The sequence below is a fragment of the Puma concolor genome, chromosome E2 (assembly GCF_028749965.1).
Source record: "Puma concolor isolate L17-30 chromosome E2, mPumCon1.1.hap2, whole genome shotgun sequence".
In the NCBI taxonomy this organism is placed as follows: Eukaryota; Metazoa; Chordata; class Mammalia; order Carnivora; family Felidae; genus Puma; species Puma concolor.
In genome coordinates, this window is record NC_141681.1 from 56036936 (window position 1) to 56056366 (window position 19431).

General features: G+C 54.4%; 1 protein-coding gene and 1 pseudogene across 3 annotated transcripts; one reads left to right on the forward strand and one right to left on the reverse strand.

The window, feature by feature from the left end:
- Positions 1-3: 3 nt before the first annotated feature.
- LOC147573779 (beta-1,4-galactosyltransferase 3-like) lies at positions 4-13311 on the reverse strand (annotated as a pseudogene).
- On the forward strand, positions 13114-17327 carry LOC147573780 (cytoplasmic tRNA 2-thiolation protein 1-like). 3 transcript variants are annotated; one of them, XM_086688413.1, is made up of 3 exons: positions 13114-13802; positions 14617-15161; positions 16737-17327. In XM_086688413.1, exons 2-3 carry the CDS (start codon positions 14654-14656, stop codon positions 17309-17311), a joined length of 1083 nt encoding a protein of 360 aa, XP_086544539.1. In that variant the 5' UTR covers positions 13114-13802; positions 14617-14653; the 3' UTR covers positions 17312-17327. The 3 variants fall into 3 exon arrangements, with proteins under 3 accessions (XP_086544539.1, XP_086544537.1, XP_086544536.1); XM_086688411.1 differs by having other exon boundaries at positions 13114-13332; XM_086688410.1 differs by having other exon boundaries at positions 13135-13238.
- The last annotated feature ends 2104 nt before the right edge of the window (positions 17328-19431 follow it).

Sequence of the window (19431 nt, forward strand, 5' to 3'; positions counted from 1 at the left end):
CCGGAATGCGCTGCATTGTTGCAAAGGTACACCTTGTTTTATATGAAGGAAATCACTTAGACAAGAACATTTAACAATGAGGGGAAGTGTCCATATTCGTACTAACCTCGTCAAGGATTATAAAACTCTCTTGGGAAGAAACCCGGACTAACCTTGAGAAAAGTGTCTCTGTAGAAAGTAGTACAAGAGGGGCGCCTGGGTGGCTCAGTAGGTCAAGCATCCGACTTCGGCTCAGGTCATGATCTCGCGGTCCGTGAGTTCGAGCCCCACGTCGGGCTCTGGGCTGACAGCTCAGAGCCTGGAGCCTGTTTCAGAATCTGTGTCTCCCTCTCTCTCTGCCCCTCCCCGGTTCATGCTCTGTCTCTGTCTCAAAAATAAATGTTAAAAAAAAAAAAAGTAGTACAAGATAAAATTTTGCCAGATTTTTTGATAAATGCATAAATGTGATTTTGTGATGTACACTGGTCTTCACGGGGCACCTCTTCTCTTACACGACTAGCCCAGCTCTCCCCTCCCCACTTCTTTCCACCCCCACCACTTCTGGCGAGCATCTCCGTAAATAACCAGCGTCAACCTTTCGGTGTGGACTTTTTCCCATTTTTATACAGCCTCCTGGTCACTTCCCCAGGGTCAGCAAACTGGCCGTTGGCCACCCGGGTTTTTTAAATAAAAATTTTACCGGACACAGCCACGTTCACCTGTTTGTGTATGGCGGGCGTGAGTAACCCGTGGCGGAGCCCACGTGGCCCGCAAAGCCGAGAATATTTACCCTCCGGCCCTTACGGGAGATTGCCAGCACCTGGTGTCCGCACACACTCATCCCTATGCTCATAATCCTACACCTGTGTCGGAGCTCTGTCCTTGGTTCTGTCAGTATCGGATCCTGTCACAGGCGTGTGTGCCTCGTTCTTCTCGAGCTGCAACACGTCCGTTCGGTGGCTGCACCATATGCTGTAGGGTGAACACGCTCTAACATATTCAACCAGCCTCACCGGTTTTACTCTCTTCCCTTTTTTTTTTTGCTACAAGAAAGAATAGCATAGTGTGGTCGGACACAGGCCCAGGAGCCAGGCACCTGTATCTGATCCTACGTCAGTTGGGCAAGTGTTTAATTCCTGGGTTTCAGAAGGACGATGCCAACGTCCTTTTGTGAGAAGTAAACAGGTAGGTCCGTGTTAAGCACTTGGAACCAACAGATGCGTGGAAGTGAAAGGCGGGGGAATAAGGCTGGTGGGGAGAAGTGAGTAAAATCAGCCCTCCTTAGTAAGAAACCAGGTGGGAGCTCTGGTCCCGGGGATTCTGTTCCAGCCTCCAGCAAACCCTCGGCTTGGCACTGGGGCTCCTAGGGCTGTGAAGTTGATGTCCATGGGGAGGCTGGTGTGGACGGGCTGTAGCTCCTTGGAGAGCAGCCTGGAGCCCTAGGAGTTCATGCCATCTGCAGCTGACTGGGGCCAAAAAGCCAGGATGGGGGGAGGGGCAGCCACACGAGCCCAGGACTTAAGGACCGCCCAAGACCGAACATTCTACCTCCAACCCCAGTTTACCTCTGGTGGCTCTGCTCCTGGCAGAGGTCCCGGCCCTCCGGCAAACGGTGGTGGCCGGAGAACAGACGGGGTGCTAAGAGGAGCGTCTTTGCAGCCTTACAGGGGGGAGGCCAGGTGGCCTGCGCCCCCCACGCCATGGAGGGACCTGCGGCTCCCTGTGGGCTCCTCAAGCAGCACCCCCCTCCCTGGCAGCCATGTCCTCATCCTCATGATCCCAGCCCCGGTGGGAGTTGGGGAAGCCGTTTATCCTCAGGTAGCGAATGGGGCACGGGGCAAACATGCCTCCGAGGAAGCCACAGCAGGGGAGCCTGGAGAGGCAGAGAGAGCTGGAAGCCAGGAGTTTCAGGCAACAGGGCCCTGGCCCTGGCTTTCTATCCCTAAGCTTTATTTCTGCATTCCCCCTTCTCCATTCACCCGGTGATAACCTCTCCCCTGACCCTTCGGGTGTCCCCTTCCCTGATCTTGCGGTCGCCCTTCCTCTGCCTCTTCAGACAGGTCCTCGACCCCTGGGATCTCCCCTCCTCTAAATCCTCTGACAGGCCCACCTGATGACCACTTGATGGCCCTTTCTCCCCAGATCCCTAAGAACACCCTTTCCTGCCCCCTGGCCAGCCCCTCCTTTCATACATTCCTCTTCTCTGGCTTTTGTCATTACCCCCTCTGTCTACCACTGGACCCCTGTGACACCTGCATCCAAAAGGAAGGTTCTTCCCTGTCTCCCAGGATTTTCCCCGCCCCATCGTCCCAGAGTCGGCCCCAGGGATCAGGGCCTGGACCTTACAGATGGCCAACCGTCCCCCACAGGCGGTCCCCTCCCTCCATCCACTCATAGCTGGACTCGTCTATACCAACAGACACAAGGGTGGGGAAGATGTCACAGATGTAGAGGTCGCTGTCATCCTCTGGGAGGAGGTTCACATGGTGGAAGGAGGCAGTCTTATTCCTCTGTGCGGCCTCCCAGAAGCCCACACTGTGCAGCCTGCCCAGCGCTGAAGGCGGTATTGTGTACCTGGGATGGACGGAGATGCTCAATGCTTCCTCACCAGCAGGCAGGAGCATGCCCCCACCTGCCAGGCCCCTCTTCTCCCCTTTCCAAGTACCATTCTCTTGCCTGGACTCTCTTCCCACCAGAGCTGGCAAACCCAGACCCATCCACAAGGGCACAGTTCAAAGGTTCCCTCCCATGGAAAACTTTCCTTGGATTCCCACCCCCATCCTGGGCAGGGTCACTATCTTTAGCCACCCAGCTCTGCCTCCTTGGCCATGTTCAGGGTTCTCAAGGATGATCCCCTGCAAGAGATCATCTGAGGGAGGCAGAGATTAGGGTGAGCAGGGACCACCTACATTTAAGTTTATTTTGAGAGAGAGCGAGAGAGAGAGAGAGAACGCACAAGTGGGACAGGGGCAGAGAGAAAATCCCAAGCAGGCCCCACGCTGTCAGCATAGAACCTGACTCGGGGCTCAATCCCACAAACCGTGACATCATGACCTGAGCCGAAATCAAGATTCAGACGCTTAACCAACTGAGCCACCAGGCGCCCCCATCATGACCACCTTAATCATTACCGTCACCACTGTCATGTTCATCATCAGCGCTAATTAGCACTGTCACCACTATCTTCATCATCTCCAACACCATCGACACAGTCCCCTCCCTCCATCACTATTACCATCGCCATCCTCACCGCCGACAGCAGCAGCATCTCAATCATCACCACCAACAGAATCACCATGATCATTAGCACTATCGTTACTGAGCACCTACCATGGGCCAGGCCTTGGCCTCGCAGCTTTATAATGTCATTAACTCAGTGAATCCCTCCTGCAGCCCAGTGATGGAGGTGTTATGATCATCCTTGTCTCATGAATGAGAAAACAGTGGTGCAGAGAAGTTCCCCAAGTTCATACATGATTATACTAAGTGACAATGTGATGGGTGGATGATGGATAGGTGGACAGACGGATGTATGGACGGATGGACAAACGGACGGACGGACAGATGACTGGTCCCACACTCTGACCACACAAGTAGTAATGGGCAAGGCTGGGATTCAAACAAACATCTAAGGGACTCCAAACCCAGTGCTTTAAGTGACCGCTTGGCTTCACTGCCCAACCTGGCCAGCCCTGGTCTCAGGGAGACTCAGACTCGGCAGGACTGAGCCTTTCAGAGAGTCATTTAAGCTGATCCCGCACTCGGCCAGTCTATAGCTCAGGCTCTGACTTCCCCCAGTTCAAGTTCTTCTTGGCTCATAAATCCAGCCCCACAGGCACTCTCTGGCCCAAACACTGTCAGCCCAGAGACTGAAGACTTCAGTGTTGACTCCACAGCCATGTTCAGACCCATCTTCTCGCCTCTGACCCTCCCCTTTCCAACTGCACCTGATTCACCATGTGTATGGCACTCTGTGGGAAGGGGTGCGGGTGGAAGGGCAGGTGCTGCTGGTGCCAGACTTGCCCGTAGTAGGGCACCGCAACTGTGTGCAGCCACGTCCAGCAACCAAGTGGCCAGTACTGGCCTCCCAGCTCCAACCAGCAGGTTCTTTCCCACCACCTCCATCGTCACCTCCACCATCAGGTTCTCTGGGATCGTCCCCTTCAAGGGGCCATCTGAGAGTGGCAGGGATGGTCAGGGACCTGTCCCACAACCCCCACAACCTAGCTGGGTTCAATCATGTCCCCCCAAAACCACGTCCACCAGAGCTTCGAAATGTGACCTTATTTGGAAACTGGGTCTACACAGATGTAGACGTTAAAATGCGGAAGTATCGGATTGGGGTGGACCCTAAATGCAACGACTGGTGTCCTCATAAGAAGGCCATGTGAAGACCTGGAGAGAAGACGGCCATGGAGGCGAAAATTAAAGTGATGAGCATACAAGCCAAGGAAAGCCAACAGCCATCAGAAGCTAGGGGAGGGACATAGGATGGTTTCTCTCTGAGCATCCAGAAGGAACACCCTGCTGACATCTTGACCTTGGACTTCTGGCCTCCAGAACTGTGGGAGAGTAACTTTTTTTTTTTTTAAAGGTTTATTTATGATAGAGCAAGTGTAAATGGAGGGGCACAGAGAGGGGGACAGAGGATCTGAAGGGGGCTCTGCACCGACAGCAGCGAGCTCGATGCGGGGCTTGAACTCACGAATTGTGAGATCATGACCCAAGCCGAAGTCAGACGCTTAATCGACTGAGCCACCCAGGCACCCCAACTTTCTATTGTTTTAAGGGTGCCTCCCCTGGGATGGTTCTCAGACCACCCACTCTCCCTACATTTAGACTGCCCTCCTCGGTTCCCTTTCACTGAGGGGGTTCGAGGGGTGACCCACCCAGCCCCCCGCTGTGGCTCCTCCCCCTCTCTCTAGCAGCCGGTATTTTTGCCAAAGATGCCACACCAGTATCTCCTAGCCAAAATGCCCTTCTTACAGCTGGACCCTTCCCGAAACTCCCGACCCAGATACAAGTTGAGAGCTGATGACTGTTTAAAGACCCTAAGTTCTGGGGCGCCTGGGTGGCTCAGCCAGTTGTGCATCCAACTTCAGCTCAGGTCATGATCTCGTGGTTCGCGAGTTCGAACCCCACGCTGGGTTATGCACGGACAGCGCAGAGCCTGCTTCGGATCCTCTGTCCCCCTCGCTCTCTGCCCCTCCCCCGCTCTCCCTCTCTCAAAAATAATACAATTTTTTAAAAATAAATTTAAATTTTGTTTTTAATTACAAAAAAAACAAAGACACTAAGTTCTGGGGTGGGTGGTTCTGATGCAGCAACACATGATCAGCAAAAACTCTCCATCACCTCTGGGGCCACCAGCCCTGTAACTTCTGCTTCCAGGTCCTGCCCTGCTCCCCAGGGAGTCCTGCCAGCCAGAGGCAGGGCTGGGGAGTGTGGGACGCCCCAACAAGCTTACTGATGTAGGGTGGGATGAGGGGGCAGCTGGGCAGGTCCTCCTTACTGGTGTCCACAGGGGGGATCTGGCTGTGGATTCTCTCTCCTGCTTGCTTTCTCTCTCTCTGCACCCCACTTCAAAATAAACTTTAAAAAAAAAGGGGTGGAGGAGGAAACGGATCAAGAGTAAAGAAACAGAGACTAACTCTGGGCAGTAACACTTAAATGGAGCCCTGGAGGACGAGGAGGAGGTGGAAAGGTCCAGAGGTGGGCAGGGGGAGGGTCAAGGGGCATCGAATGGTTACACACAGGCCGGTGTCCTTGTCAGTCAGTCCACAAGCACACTTTTAGATGAAGCAAAACATTATCTCATTGGATCTCAAATGTGGGGCAAGACACGAATGTCATCGGCGACAGAAAATCCTTAAAATTTTGGAGCCCTGAAACGAGAGTCCAATTTCAGCTGCAAACTCTCTGTTGTGGGACAGGCAGAAAGAGCTACCCACTGGCAGAATTTCTCTTCAGCTTTCCAGCTGGAAGGACAGCTTACAAAGGAGCGTTGTTGATAGAAAACCACTCCTGGATTCGGACACCCCTCCTTTAAGCAAAGCGAGAAGAAACAAAACCCCCAAACATGGCGGAAAAGCATCCCATTCACACATAGAAGACAACGGATCGTCAAGTGCCTCTCGGGAACCTCAGCTGGATTTGGTGCTGCCCTTTGGGACCAAAACCAGTGTCTGAAGCATCCTGGTAGACTTGCCCCAGCAGCCATTTATGAATGTATTTGCTGGGCTCAAAACAGCAGGGCTCACCTAATGCCTGTTTCCCAGCTGGGAATGCTGCGGGTGTGGACGGTGCCCTAGTCCTGCCGTGCTGGCTGGTGTCCAGCTGCTATGTAAACCGAGCAGGTGCCAACAGAGACTTGGAGGTGACTGTTTCCCCTTTCTAGGCAGGGGGTCAGCGAACTTGTAGGAACGAGGAGTTTTCCACGGTATATGTGCTCTTGGGAGCATGATTATTATTATTATTATTTTTAATGTTTATTTATTTTTGAGAGAGAGACAAAGAGCAAAAGCAGGGGAGGGGTGGAGAGAGAGGGAGATACAGAATCCAAAGCAGGTTCCAGGCTCTGAGCTGTCAGCAACAGAGCCCGACGCAAGGCTCGAACTTACAAACCGCGAGATCATGACCTGAGCCATAGCCAGACGCTTAACCGACTGAGCCACCCAGGCACCCCTATTATTATTTTTTTTAATGTTTGTTTATTTTTGAGAGAGAGAGAGCACAAGTGGGGGAAGAGCAGAGAGAGAGAGAGTGGGGGTGGACACAGGATCCGAAGCAGGCTTTGTGCTGACAGCGAGCTTGATGCAGGGCTTGAACTCACCAACCTGAGATCACGACCTGAGCCTAAGCTGGATGCTCAACCAACTGAGCCACCCAGGCGCCCCAGACATGATTCTTCACACAGGATTCAGCTGCATCTGGTGGTTTCTGTGGAGCCCGCAACTAAGCAAGTGTGGATACGTACCATCTGACGTCACAACACCCAGAACCCCTCAGACCCACATTTCCACACTTCCTCCTCCTCCTGCGGGACAGGAAAGGCTGCTATCAGAAGTGTGGTTTGTCTCCTGGAGTGCCCAGTAAACATAACCCCTCCCTCTCCACAGGCACTGTAAAGCCTGTGAGTTTTGTAGACTATGAGCCATCATTTTCTCATTCCTCGTTTTATCACAAATCCCTATTGCAAGTACAGAGGTTATGACTTAAGACAGGGTGTTACTGTTATTTGGGCTCTTGCTGGCAAAAATTTAACTGTGAACAATGATTTCCTTTATTTTTATTTTGAGAGAAAGAGAGACACAGAGAGGGAGGAAGAGAGAGAATCCCAAGCAGGCTTCATGCTCAGCAGAGTCCGACTCGGGGCTCGATCTCACAACCGTGAGATCATGACCTGAGCAAAAATCAAGAGTCAGACGGGTAAACAACTGAGCCACCCAGGCGCCCCAACTATGAGCAATTATTTTTTTTAATGTTTATTTTTGAGAGAGAGAGACAGAGACAGAGTGTCAGCTGGGGAAGGGCAGAGAGACAGGGAGACACAGAATCCAAAAGAAGGCTCCAGGCTCTGAGCTGTCAGCACAGAGCACGACTCGGGGCTTGAACTCAGGAACCGTTGAGATCATGACCTGAGCCGAAGTCAGATGCTTAACCAAGTGAGCCACCTAGGTGCCCCTGAACAATTTTTTTTTTTTTTTTTTTTAAAGAACTTGGCAGCATAACTGTGTGACTATAGGTGTGAAAGCCTAAGAGTGTGTTCCTGTTACTTCTTCAAAAAACAGAAAAGGATCCATTCCACTAGTGTTGAAAGGTGAACCAGCTAGGATAAAATCAATTGCATATGGTTTCCCAAAGTTATGTAAGATTTCAAGAAAAAAAGTCTAACGTCTTAAACAGCAACCTTCACGCATGTTATGTGACTCAAATTAGCACACCCACATTTTCCAAGGGACAGGTTTCCAAGTTTCATTTAATAAGGTGTATGTGCGTTTGGAGAAAGCAGGCTGTCTGGCTGCCATGTTGTGTCTGTACATCCCTTAAGAGCCTATTATGACCCAGGAGACCCAGAGTCTCCCCCAAGGAGTCTGGACTCTCTGGTTCCGCCCAGGAAGTAGTCCCTTCCTCCTGGAGGGTTCCTAACATACTCCCCGCCCCCAGCTCTGTTTTTGGAGTCAGGCTGAGGGGGGCTGTGGTTTGAGGATGACAATGCCTAGCGTTCTCTCTGCCCCAACCCACGTTCATCAGGTCCCTCTTTCACGAAAAGGGAGAGGGCCTCTGGCTGACCTGTCACACACACTACTGACCCTCCCAGGCCCACACTCTCCAGAAAACACATGGCCAACCAGAGGGAGGATGCTGAAACCAAGCCGTCCGGAAGCCCCTCATTCCCAAGAAACTCTAACATTAGAAATGTGGTTCTTCTGTAAGAATGAAACCTATTTTCTTCTTCACGGGGAAGTTCTCTTTCGGGCTGGATCTGATAGGCTCAGACATACATGCCCCAGACCAGACTGTGTGTTCGCTCTAAAGCAACCCCTGAGCTTCTTGACGTACGTCCAAGAAGGTGGGAAATGTATCTGTATGTACAGACCCTGTTTTGTCTAAAAGAGGTCTTCAGAGTGGGGGGTATACACAACTCCCCACACAGGACTGTACGTCTACTCTACTCCTCGAAGGTGACTCCTGGTCCATGTCGGGACATCCTGTATTCAGAACCAAAGCATTACAGCTTAGAGGAGCTAATTAAAAAAAAAAAAAAAAAAAAAAAAATTAACTGGAATGTTTCAGGGACAAAGTTTTCAAGTGACACCGAATAAAACATTCAGGTAAAAAACTAATGATCCCCATTAGACATGGTGTGCATTTTTCTCTTAGGTACTTAAAGCTTATGTGAATCATGTCATAAAATAGTCATTCTATTAACAAACAATCCCCATCTCCTGTCACCTCATACAATGTATAATGACTTCTGGCTCTGAGTGACAAGAAAAAAATTTAATGTTGAAAAATGTCAGATGTCAATTTAAATTTTTAAAAATATTTGTTTATCTATTCATTTATTTTATTCTATTTTTTTTAATACATTTATTTATTTTTGAGACAGAGAGAGATGGAGCATGAACGGGGAAGGGTCAGAGAGAGAGGGAGACACAGAATCTGAAACAGGCTCCAGGCTCTGAGCTGTCAGCACAGAGCCTGATGCGGGGCTCGAACTCACGGACCGCGAGATCATGACCTGAGCCGAAGTCAGCTGCTTAACCGACTAAGCCACCCAGGTGCCCCTCTATTCGTTTATTTTAAAAGAGAGAGAGAAAGAGTGCATGCGTGTGCAGGGAAGGGGCAGAGAGAATTCCAAGCAGGCTCTGTGCTGTCAGCGCAGAGCCAGATGCGGGGCTCGATCCCACAACCCTGGGATCACGACTTGAGCCGAAATCAAGAGTCGGACATTCAACTACCTGAGCCACCCAGGCACCCCAACAATTTCCCCTAATCTAAACCAACACTAAGCTTCTAGGTTTTATAAACTAATGTAATCCACAAAGGGAGTCCTGACCTTAATCGAACACTAATCCAGTGTGGATCCATTTCATCTTCAAAGCCACCCTTTGATTTCACAGATAAGGGCACTGAGGTCTAAAGTCACTCAGATGTAAGAAAAGAGCATGAATCTGAGTCTAGGCCTATGTGTGATTCCAAAGTTCTTTCCACTGCCTGGTTGAGGGTGTCTTGGGGGCTGAAGGTGACAGAGGTCAGGAAAGGCTTCCCCAAAGAGGTAGCATTCCTGGTAGTTCCAGAAGGGTAAGTAGGCATTCAACACCAATGCCAAGTGATGGAAAGGCACTCTAGGCAGAGGGAGAAGGAGTCACCAGAGAGCTTGGCACGCATAAGTAGCGGAGGTGATGGCAGCCAGATCTACGGAGCACTTACTGTGGCCCAAGAGCTGTTACAAGTATTCATCAAGTGTGCCCTCTTTTCAACCTCAGGACTACTGACATTTTGGGCATGTTAGTTCTTTGCTATTGGGGCTGTCCTGTGTGTTTGAGATTTATAACACTGCTGGATGCCAGTATGCCTCAACCCCAGGTGTGACAACCAAAACTGTCCCTGCCAAATGTCCTCTGGGGGCCAAAATCATCTCAGATTGAGAACCACTGCTCTCATCATGTGAAGGCTGTACCATTATTATTTCTACCTTACAGGTGAGAATATGTAAGCTGTCCACAGTTACACAACCAGGTTGGTAATCCCACGATCAGAACCAAGCTGTTCTGTCTTTAACCACAATACCACGTGGCAAGTTTCCTGCCTGGGCTTCATGCTCACTGGGGTACAGATCACAGTAGGGGACAAGAAAGGAGAGGTAAGCCAGCAACAGCTCAGCAAGGGCCTTGAGTACCTTGCCTGTTCTGTACGAGGCCTTGTGCCTAGACGCTGGGACCCAGATGCAAATCCAACTGAAGCCCTCTTTCAAGGAGCTCCCAACCCAAAGAGACACTGAAACAGTCACAGTCACAGCCCAAGGTGACGGGGCCTCTGACAAAGTGAGCCTAGAGGTGGCTTGTTAACGCAGTGCAAGGTAGGATGGGTCCCGTAGTCTACCTGGAAAGAGTACATCCACATGGCTACTCGGATGACGAACAGGAATCAGTGTGGTGGGGAAGAGGGGTGAGGGAGGGAGGGTCTTCAGGAAGAGAGGACAAAACGTGCAAACACCTGGCAGAAAAGTTACTTCGCTGGCGATTGTGGGGGACCTGCCAGAATCTCGGGGATGGGAGAGGCTAAAAAGTCATCAAGGGCATGGTTGCAAACACCAGGCTGAGGGATTCGACCTTACCCTGCAGGTGATGAGAGCTAGTCATCTGCCCTCTCCAGAAACCCCCAACACCAACTTACAGTCTTTTCCACTGGAATATTAATTAACATGTTGCAGCAAACAAAACATAAAAATGTTTGCAAAACATCCGTGAGGAACCTCTGCCCAAACTGTGCCAGCTTGCTGGTGAATGTGGCCACTAAGGACTACAGGGACTGGTCCCATTCTCAACACTCCCAACCACTGCCACCCCAGGGAAGTGACATAAGGGACCAGCACACCCCCACCCCAAACACTTATTAAGCACCAAGCACTGACCTTCATGCTTTATATGATGTTTTTAAATATACTTTTTATGTTTATTTACTTTTGAGAGAGAGAAAAGGAGAGACAGAGCACAAGTGGGGCAGGGGCAGAGAGAGAGAGGGAGACACAGAATCTGAAGCAGGCTCCAGGCTCTGTCAGCACAGAGCCTGACGCGGAGCTCGCACTCACGAATCGCAAGATCATGACCTGAGCCGAAATCGGTCGCTTAACCGACTGAGCCACCCAGGCACTCCCAAGCTTTACATGTTAACTCATTTACCTCTTTATCCCAACAACTGCTTTATCACCCCCACGGAGGACACTGAGGCACAGAAAGGTTCAAGGTCGCATGACTAAGTAAGTGGCGCAGGCTGGCTTTCACATCCTCTTGTTGCCAATGACGTCTAGTCTTGAGGGTAATCCTTGTTATTAACTTCTCACTCAAAAGTATACAGGTGGTGTTGAGATCTACTCAAACATTTAATTAGAGAAACTTGCAAAGTAGGAGACTAAAACCAACACAGAAACACCTGAATTTGTATACTAGTTTTGGGGCAGAAAAATGAATGCACATCACAGAAGAACACCACTCAGGCCAGCGTTCCTCGGCTTTGGCACTATCGTTTCAAACTGGATAATTCTTTGCAGTAAGAGGCCAGCCTGTGCACACTGTATTCAGCACCACACTTGGCCTCTACCTACCAAACACCAGTCCCACCCCTGCCCTGGTCCGTGGTTGTGACAACCAAACACGTCTCCAGATAGTGCCAAATGTTCCCTGGGGCACAAAACCACCCCAAACTGAGGACTGGCTTAAAACCTGTCAGTTTTGAAACTTCATCTCCTTTCTTGAAAAGAACTATTAGGCTTGGTCCCCAAAGAGAAGCCGACCTTGATTAGGAGAATTAAATGGGAGGAGAATAATGAAAGTTTACTGTTTGGCGCATACACACGTGCCATATTAACTCATTTATGTTCACAAACAGCCTGTGGGGCAGCCTCTGTTGTTAGGCGCACTTTACAGAGGAGGAATGTGAGACGGTACGTGCCGAGCACCTGCTAATTGCTCAGCGAGCGCAGTTCTTTCCCCCATGTCCTGGCTAGCGGCACTTGTAACCTCTGGGTTCCCGCAGCCCCTGACATCTGGTCCCTCCACATCAAGCTTCATCACCCTCAACTCCCCACCCAGGCATGACACTCCTGTGTCCCCGAGGGCAGGACCCGGCACACAGGAAGCCTCAGGAAATCACTAACGTAGGAGCCCGATAACCAGGGTTCAACCCTCGCGACAGCTTCAGATACTCAAATGTGCCCCAGCACCCGGGAGAGTGCTCGGTTTTTTGCTTTCGGAGGCTTGTGCCCTCGGACACCCTCCGTGTCTTGGGGCTCACCTGTCCTCCATCTCGAGCTCTGCCTTCAACTCCACAAGGCTGGAGGTACGCGCACTCGTCCGTGCGCTACACCTGAGCGTAGCTGCCCACTGGGTTCCGCCCCCAGCCCGGTACCCGCGTGGGGAACCGCAAACCGCCCGTTGTCGGCTCCGCGGACGCAAGGCGCCCCCAGCCCGCACCGCCGCGGCTCTGGGAACCCGCGCGCACCCACTCCCACGCCTGCGGGCGGAGCGCATAAAAGCCCACTTCGTGCACCCTGCGCCGGGCGCCGCAGCCCAAGCCTTGCAACGTGCGGTTGCACGCGCGGCCTCTCCCTTGCGTGCCCTTATCCCTCTCTTCCCCCCACCCCGACAACTCTCCAGTCGCACCATAAATTCTATCATACTTCCATAAGAGCAGAAAATCTGGAAAGCATTCATTCCTTCTCTAGAATAAAGGGCACAGTGTACGGCGGCACACAGAAATCAGACGGCCCACCTGTTTTGGCGCAGGCGCAGACGGGAGACGTGCCGGCCTGGCCGGGAGCACTCTGGGAGTGGGCGGAGAGCGTGACGTCACGGCGAGGTGGGCAGCGTGTGCGCCCAGCTGGTCTCGCAGCTGAAGGCGATGCGGGCCAAGCCGCCGCGCCGGCACCTGGGAGTCGTAGGCGGGTAAACCCAAAGCCTTCTGGGAATCGTAGTCCCTCCACAGGCTTCCGCGTTTTCTCGGAGCCTGGACTTCCCAGCGCGGGTTCTACTCACGTGAGTTTCCCCTCCTCAGCGGGCCGATCTCCGCTCTTTGTCGTGCTGCGGTGTAGGAGTTGAGGGTCTCCATCTTACCTTCCCACGCATTCCGGTAGGCATCCCTGGAGAGATGGCACCGCTCTCCGCGATCCTCCAACGCCTGTGTCCGGTGCCCCTGCTGACCCGCTTTGGAGCCTGTCTAGGTTCTGATTCCTAGCTTCCACCCTCAACCTGAGGGCGGTTCGAACGCAGCCTCCTCTGCCCTGGTTACAATCTAGAGTGATCAGGGCTGGCCTGGGGGGTGTCAGGCGGCCATGAGAGCCCAGAGGAGGCGCCAGACCCAGGTCAGGTTTCAGGAAAGACTTCAGAGCAAACAAAGGACCTCCAAATTACCATGCCCAAACAAAGTTACAGATTCTCTGGACTAAACCTACACCTTTCGCAATATTTCCCTATTCTTCCTTCTTTCCCACGTCCTCCCCATGAAATGGTCCCACTATCCCTGCAAGTGCTGAAGGCAGAACCTTGAAGTCGTCAGTCCTCTGTTTCTCTCATCTGTTGCCTCGTTCAACCAAGTCTCGTGTGAGTCCAACCTACTCTATTTCCAGAAGAGATCCAGAATCTGACCACTTCTCTCCACTGCCTCTACTCAGCCCTTAGCCACATTACGGCTCATCTGGACCATTGTAGGAGCCTCCTCACTGGTCTACCGGTGTCTGCCCCGCGCCACTCCACTCTCTGTTCCCACGCAGCAGCCTGAGGCATCCTGTCAAAATATAAATCACATCCTATCACTCCACAGCTTTCAACCATCTAACGGTTCTCAGCTGATTCAGAATAAAATCCAACCTTTTCACCCTGCCAACCTCCAAGCCCCCGATCTTCTCTTGTCCTCACCCATAACTCACTTTCCAAACAACTGAATATAGGCCCTTCCCTTCAGGTCCTTTGCCTTTGCTATTAACTATCTGGAACATTCTTCCCACCCTGATCTAATTGCCTGACTCCTTCTCATCCTTCTGGCCCCAGTTCAGACGATAATTCCCTCATAGTACTCCTTATATTTGTCAAGTGTCTTGGTTATTTACTTATCATGGGTTGGCTCCTCCCCTAGAACGTCGTGCCTGCAACCTTTCCTATTTTGTTCACTGCTGTTCCAGTATCGAACGCATTTTGGGTAGATGGGAGGCAATGAATGGATACCTGTTGAATGAAGGAATGAATGATGAAAAGCTTACGCTGAGACTTGAAGGTGCCAATCCTGCACATGGGCTGGGAGAGGGTTCCAGGCAATGGGTATATGCACTCTGGGCGCTATTCAGGCAGGCTTCCCGGAGGCATCGACCCCGCAATCCGGAATCCGCACGTAACCTGCCTCCCCTCTCTCCCTGTCCAGGGGCAGCCAACTCCTCCCCGCCCGCCCGGAACCCGCGATGCCCGCCCCGCAGTGCGCCTCCTGCCACGCGGCGCGCGCCGCCCTCCGCCGCCCGCACTCCGGCCAAGCGCTGTGCGGCGCCTGCTTCTGCACCGCCTTCGAGGCCGAGGTGCTGCACACGGTGCTGGCGGGCCGCCTGCTGCCGCCCGGCGCCGTGGTGGCCGTGGGCGCCTCCGGCGGCAAGGACTCCACGGTGCTGGCGCACGTGCTGCGCGAGCTGGCGCCGCGCCTGGGCGTCTCGCTGCGCCTGGTGGCCGTGGACGAGGGCATCGGCGGCTACCGGGACGCGGCGCTGGCGGCCGTGCGGCGCCAGGCGGCGCGCTGGGACCTCCCGCTCACCGTCGTGGCCTACGCCGACCTCTTCGGGGGCTGGACGATGGACGCCGTGGCCCGCAGCACGGCCGGCTCCGGCCGCAGCCGCGCCTGCTGCACCTTCTGCGGGGTCCTGCGGCGCCGCGCGCTGGAGGAAGGGGCGCGCCTCGTGGGAGCCACGCACATCGTGACGGGTGAGCGCGGGCGCCGCAGCCGAGGGGCGCGGGGCGGGCGCTGCAAGGGGGCTGGGCGCGTGCCCAGCAAGGGGTGAAGGAGACGCCGGGGGTGCCCGAAGTGGGGGATCTCCACGAGAAGGGGGTGCGCACGCCCGCTGAAGGTGCGTGGGCAGAGTGTGCGCGCGCCGGGGTTGGGCGCGGCAAGCTTTGAGTCACTGCCTTCGCTTTGGCCGTGGAGGGGTGCAGGGGTGCTCTCCGGGGGCTGGGGCTGTGTTCCCTGCAGTTTTCAAAATGACATTCTCTGTGTCCCTTCACAAAAGGAGGCGAGTGAAGCGACACCACCCATCAGAAGCCATCTGTAGTCTGAAACGCAACTCTTTAGACCCCCCTTCTCTGTCGGCCTCTTCTCTCTGAGAACTTGAGAACTTACTCTCTCCCAACCGTTGCTTCAACACGTGATTGTTGACCATCTCCTCTGTACCAGACGCTTTGTAGCCTCGAGCAACACCTAACCTCGGTTACCTCATCTGTAAAACGGGGTTATTAATAATATCGAGGTCCCAGGGTCGTTGGGAATAAAGTGAGTTCTGTGTGAGGCACTTAGACCAGAGACTGGCAAACAGCAGGCCTCACAGAGATGTTTGCGTCCTGATGCTGCCCAAGACAGCCTCTGCCCCTGCCCTCCCATCATGTCCATAATTATAACCCGGCAGGTGCTGCTAAGGAAAAATCACACAGACTTTGCCAGTTTACAACAGGAGGATCCAGTGAAGGGGGAAGCCTGGAGTTAGGAAGTGGTTCCTGAGTGAGCCTGACCTGAAGGCCGCCTGAGTAACCAGTGAAGGGCAGACCCAGTTGTTGGGGTCTGAGCAGAGGAGTGGCTGGTGCAAAGGCCCTGAGGAGGGGAAGTGTGGCCAACTGGAGAAGCGCCAAGAAGACCAGTGTCTGTCGGAGCAGACAGACCCAAGTATTAGATGGCAAGATGCAGAATAGGTAGACGCTTAGGTGACGTTTACGGTGACCGTCGAGTAAATACTGAAGCTCTCGCTGGCCTTCCTGCACGCGGTGATCCGCATTCCCCGGCACTGGGACAGCAGCCTACTTGACAACCTTCACTGACCGTTAGAGGCCGCTGTGACTTCTCCGGTGCCGGTGCCGTGTGACGAACACCTTCAACTGAGACTGAAAAGATATTTGTAGCATAAAGCACTTCTACCCTCCTGAAAAAGCAGCTGGCACAGGGCCTGGTTGGCGATAAGTGGGTGGCAAATGAGGGCACCCCGGGTTGCCTCCTGGAGGCCTGTGTGTCCCCTCTCCTTTCTCACTGTGCCCACCGCACACCTCCACCAGGCTGTCGCGTGGTGCCCAGGGGTCTCCCTGGCCCTGTCCGGCCCTCCCTGCTGTTCTCCGCCCCCCCCCCCCCCAATCTCTCTCCTGGTCCTGGCGTCCTGCAGTGTCTGGGGGTGGGGTGGGGGTCTCCAGCCCGGGTCGCCCACTCTGTGCCGCTCTCCAGGGCCCCTCCCCGTCCGTCTGGGTCCCTGCTGCCCCACGGCGGCGCCCCCATCTCACCGGCTCCCCGTCTCTCTCCCCCAGGCCACAACGCCGACGACATGGCGGAGACCGTGCTCATGAACTTCCTGCGGGGCGACGCGGGGCGGCTGGCCCGGGGCGGGGGCCTGGGCTCGCGGGGCGAGGGGGGCGCGCTGCCGCGCTGCCGCCCCCTGCAGCTGGCCTCGCAGAAGGAGGTGGTGCTGTACGCGCACTTCCGCCGCCTCGACTACTTCTCGGAGGAGTGCGTCTACGCGCCCGAGGCCTTCCGCGGCCACGCGCGCCACCTGCTCAAGCTGCTGGAGGCGGCGCGGCCGTCGGCGGCGCTGGACCTGGTGCACTCGGCCGAGCGCCTGGCCTTGGCCCCGGCCGCGCGGCCCCCGCCCCCCGGCGCCTGCTCCCGCTGCGGGGCGCTGGCCAGCCGCGCGCTCTGCCAGGCCTGCGCCCTCCTGGACGGGCTGCAGCGCGGCCGGCCCCGCCTGGCCATCGGCAAGGGCCGCGGGGGGCGCGACGAGGAGGGGTCGTCGGGGCCGCCACCCCCGCCTCCCAGCGACCCCGGCTCTGCGCCGGGCCCCGCCGCCGGGGGGTGCGGGGCTACCTGTAAAGAGCGCTGCGAATAAACCCAAGGGACCTCCGCCCGGGCTTCGGTGCGAGGCTGGGAGGGGGACGGACGGGACCGGTCGCCGCCGACCCCGCAGAAGCTGGGGGCCGGGACTCCTGGGTCTGAGGGAGGAGGGGCTGGGGGCCGGGACTTCCGGGTCTGAGGGAGGAGGGGCTGGGGGCCTGAACTGGGTCTGAGGGAGGAGGGGTTGGGGGCCGGGACCCCTGGGTCTGAAGGAGGAGGGGCTGGGGATCAGGACTCCTGGGTCTGAGGGAGGAGGGGGCTGGAGGCAGGACTCCTGGGTCTGAGGGAGGAGGGGCTGGGGGTCAGGACTCCAGGGTCTGAGGGAGGAGGGGCTGGGGACAGGACTCCTGGGTCTGAGGGAGGAGGGGCTGGGGGCTGGACTCCTGGGTCTGAGGGAGGAGGGGCTGGGGGCCTGGACTCCTGGGTCTGAGGGAGGAAGGGCTGGGGGTCAGGACTCCTGGGTCTGAGGGAGGAGGGGCTGGGGGCCAGGACTCCTGGGTCTGAGGGAGGAGGGGCTGGGGGCCGGGACTCTCGGGTCTGAGGGAGGAGGGGCTGGGGGCCTGGCAAAGGGGCTGGAGGGGCCAGTACTCCTGTGTCTCAGAGCCGGTAGGAATTAGGGGGCTGCTTGCCTCATACTCTGCCAGGTTCTGGGCATGCTCAGGAGAGTCTAACGCTTCTGTAGGACCTACTATGTGTCATGTCTGCCTGTTGCACCATAAGCAAAACCGCTTCCCTTGAGGGACTCTCATTTCCAGTAACCTTGATGTTTACCTTTGAGCAAACAAAGGTGGGGGGGGGGCGGGTGAACAAAAAACCCTCATTCCCTGCACCTGGTTGGCTCAGTCAGAAGAGCATTCGACTCTTGATCTCGGGGTCGTGAGTTCGACCTCACGTTGGGTGCAGAGATTACTGGAAGAAAAAAGAAAAGAAAACTTAAAAAAGAACTCTCCAAGGTGCCTGGCTGGCTCAGTTGAGCAACAGACTCTTGATTTCGGCTCAGGTCATGATCCACAAGCAAGGAGCCTGCTTGGGATTCTCTCTCCCCCTGTGCCCTTCTCCTCTGCTTTCGTGCACGCGCGCTCTCTCTCTCAAATAAAAAACAACAACAACAACAACAAACCAACTATCAGCCGTGGAACTTCTAGTATTTGGGAGAGAGGCATAGACAAATCAGTATGCAATCTGACCTCATGATGTGAGCTATGTATGAATAACAAAGAGCTTAACGCAAAAGTGTGAAGGGGGTGCTGTTTCAGTTTGGGAGGTCAGGGCCTTTTTGAGAAAGTGACTCAGGAGAAGACCAAAATAAAGCAAGGGAGGTTTCCAGCCACGACAGAGTATATCATGCCAGAACTTTTCCACTGAGGCCAACTGGGAAAGCAGCCAGGATCCCACAGAAAAGAGGCTCATTCTGCTGGAGGGGCCAGAAGCAGGCAGAAAACAGGGTAAAGAGGCTGGGGATCTGAGCAGAACTTTCAACGGTGTCATGGGACCGGACACAGAATTGGAGTGCAGAGCTATGTGGGCAGGGACTGGAAGGGCCAGAATCTGGGGGGAGGGAACAGTGTTGAGTCAGCCCAACACCTGCTCTTGTCCCCTGGGCAGCCTCATGAAACAGGATAAACACAGTCTGAAGTTCAGGGTCTCCTAAAAAGTAGAGGCCCAGTAAGCACCCGTTAGGACCCAAGTAGGGTTACAAATTTGAAGTAAGGGTCACCCGGAAGTAGGCCCATCCACAAAAACACCAGAACCCAGCTTCAAACACACTCAATCCCAGAGCGGATTAAGAAGATTCCCGACTCCGGGAACGCCTGGGTGACTCAGTCGGTTAAGCGGCCGACTCTTGATTTCAACTCAGTTCATGATCTCACTCTGAGTTCAAGCCCCACATCAGGCTCTGTGCTGACAGTTCAGGGCCTGCTTGGGATTCTCTCTCTCCCTCCTTTTCTCTGCCCCTCCCTCCCTTCTCAAAAATAAATAAACTTTAAAAAGTGCAACAGCAAATATCAACCCGCTGGAAAGTGAGGAGAGGGAGGGTTTTCTGGACAGGGTGAGGGCAGAGTCAGCCCTGAGGGGCAAGGCATCCAGTGTTCTGTGAGAAATGCACTGTGTCTC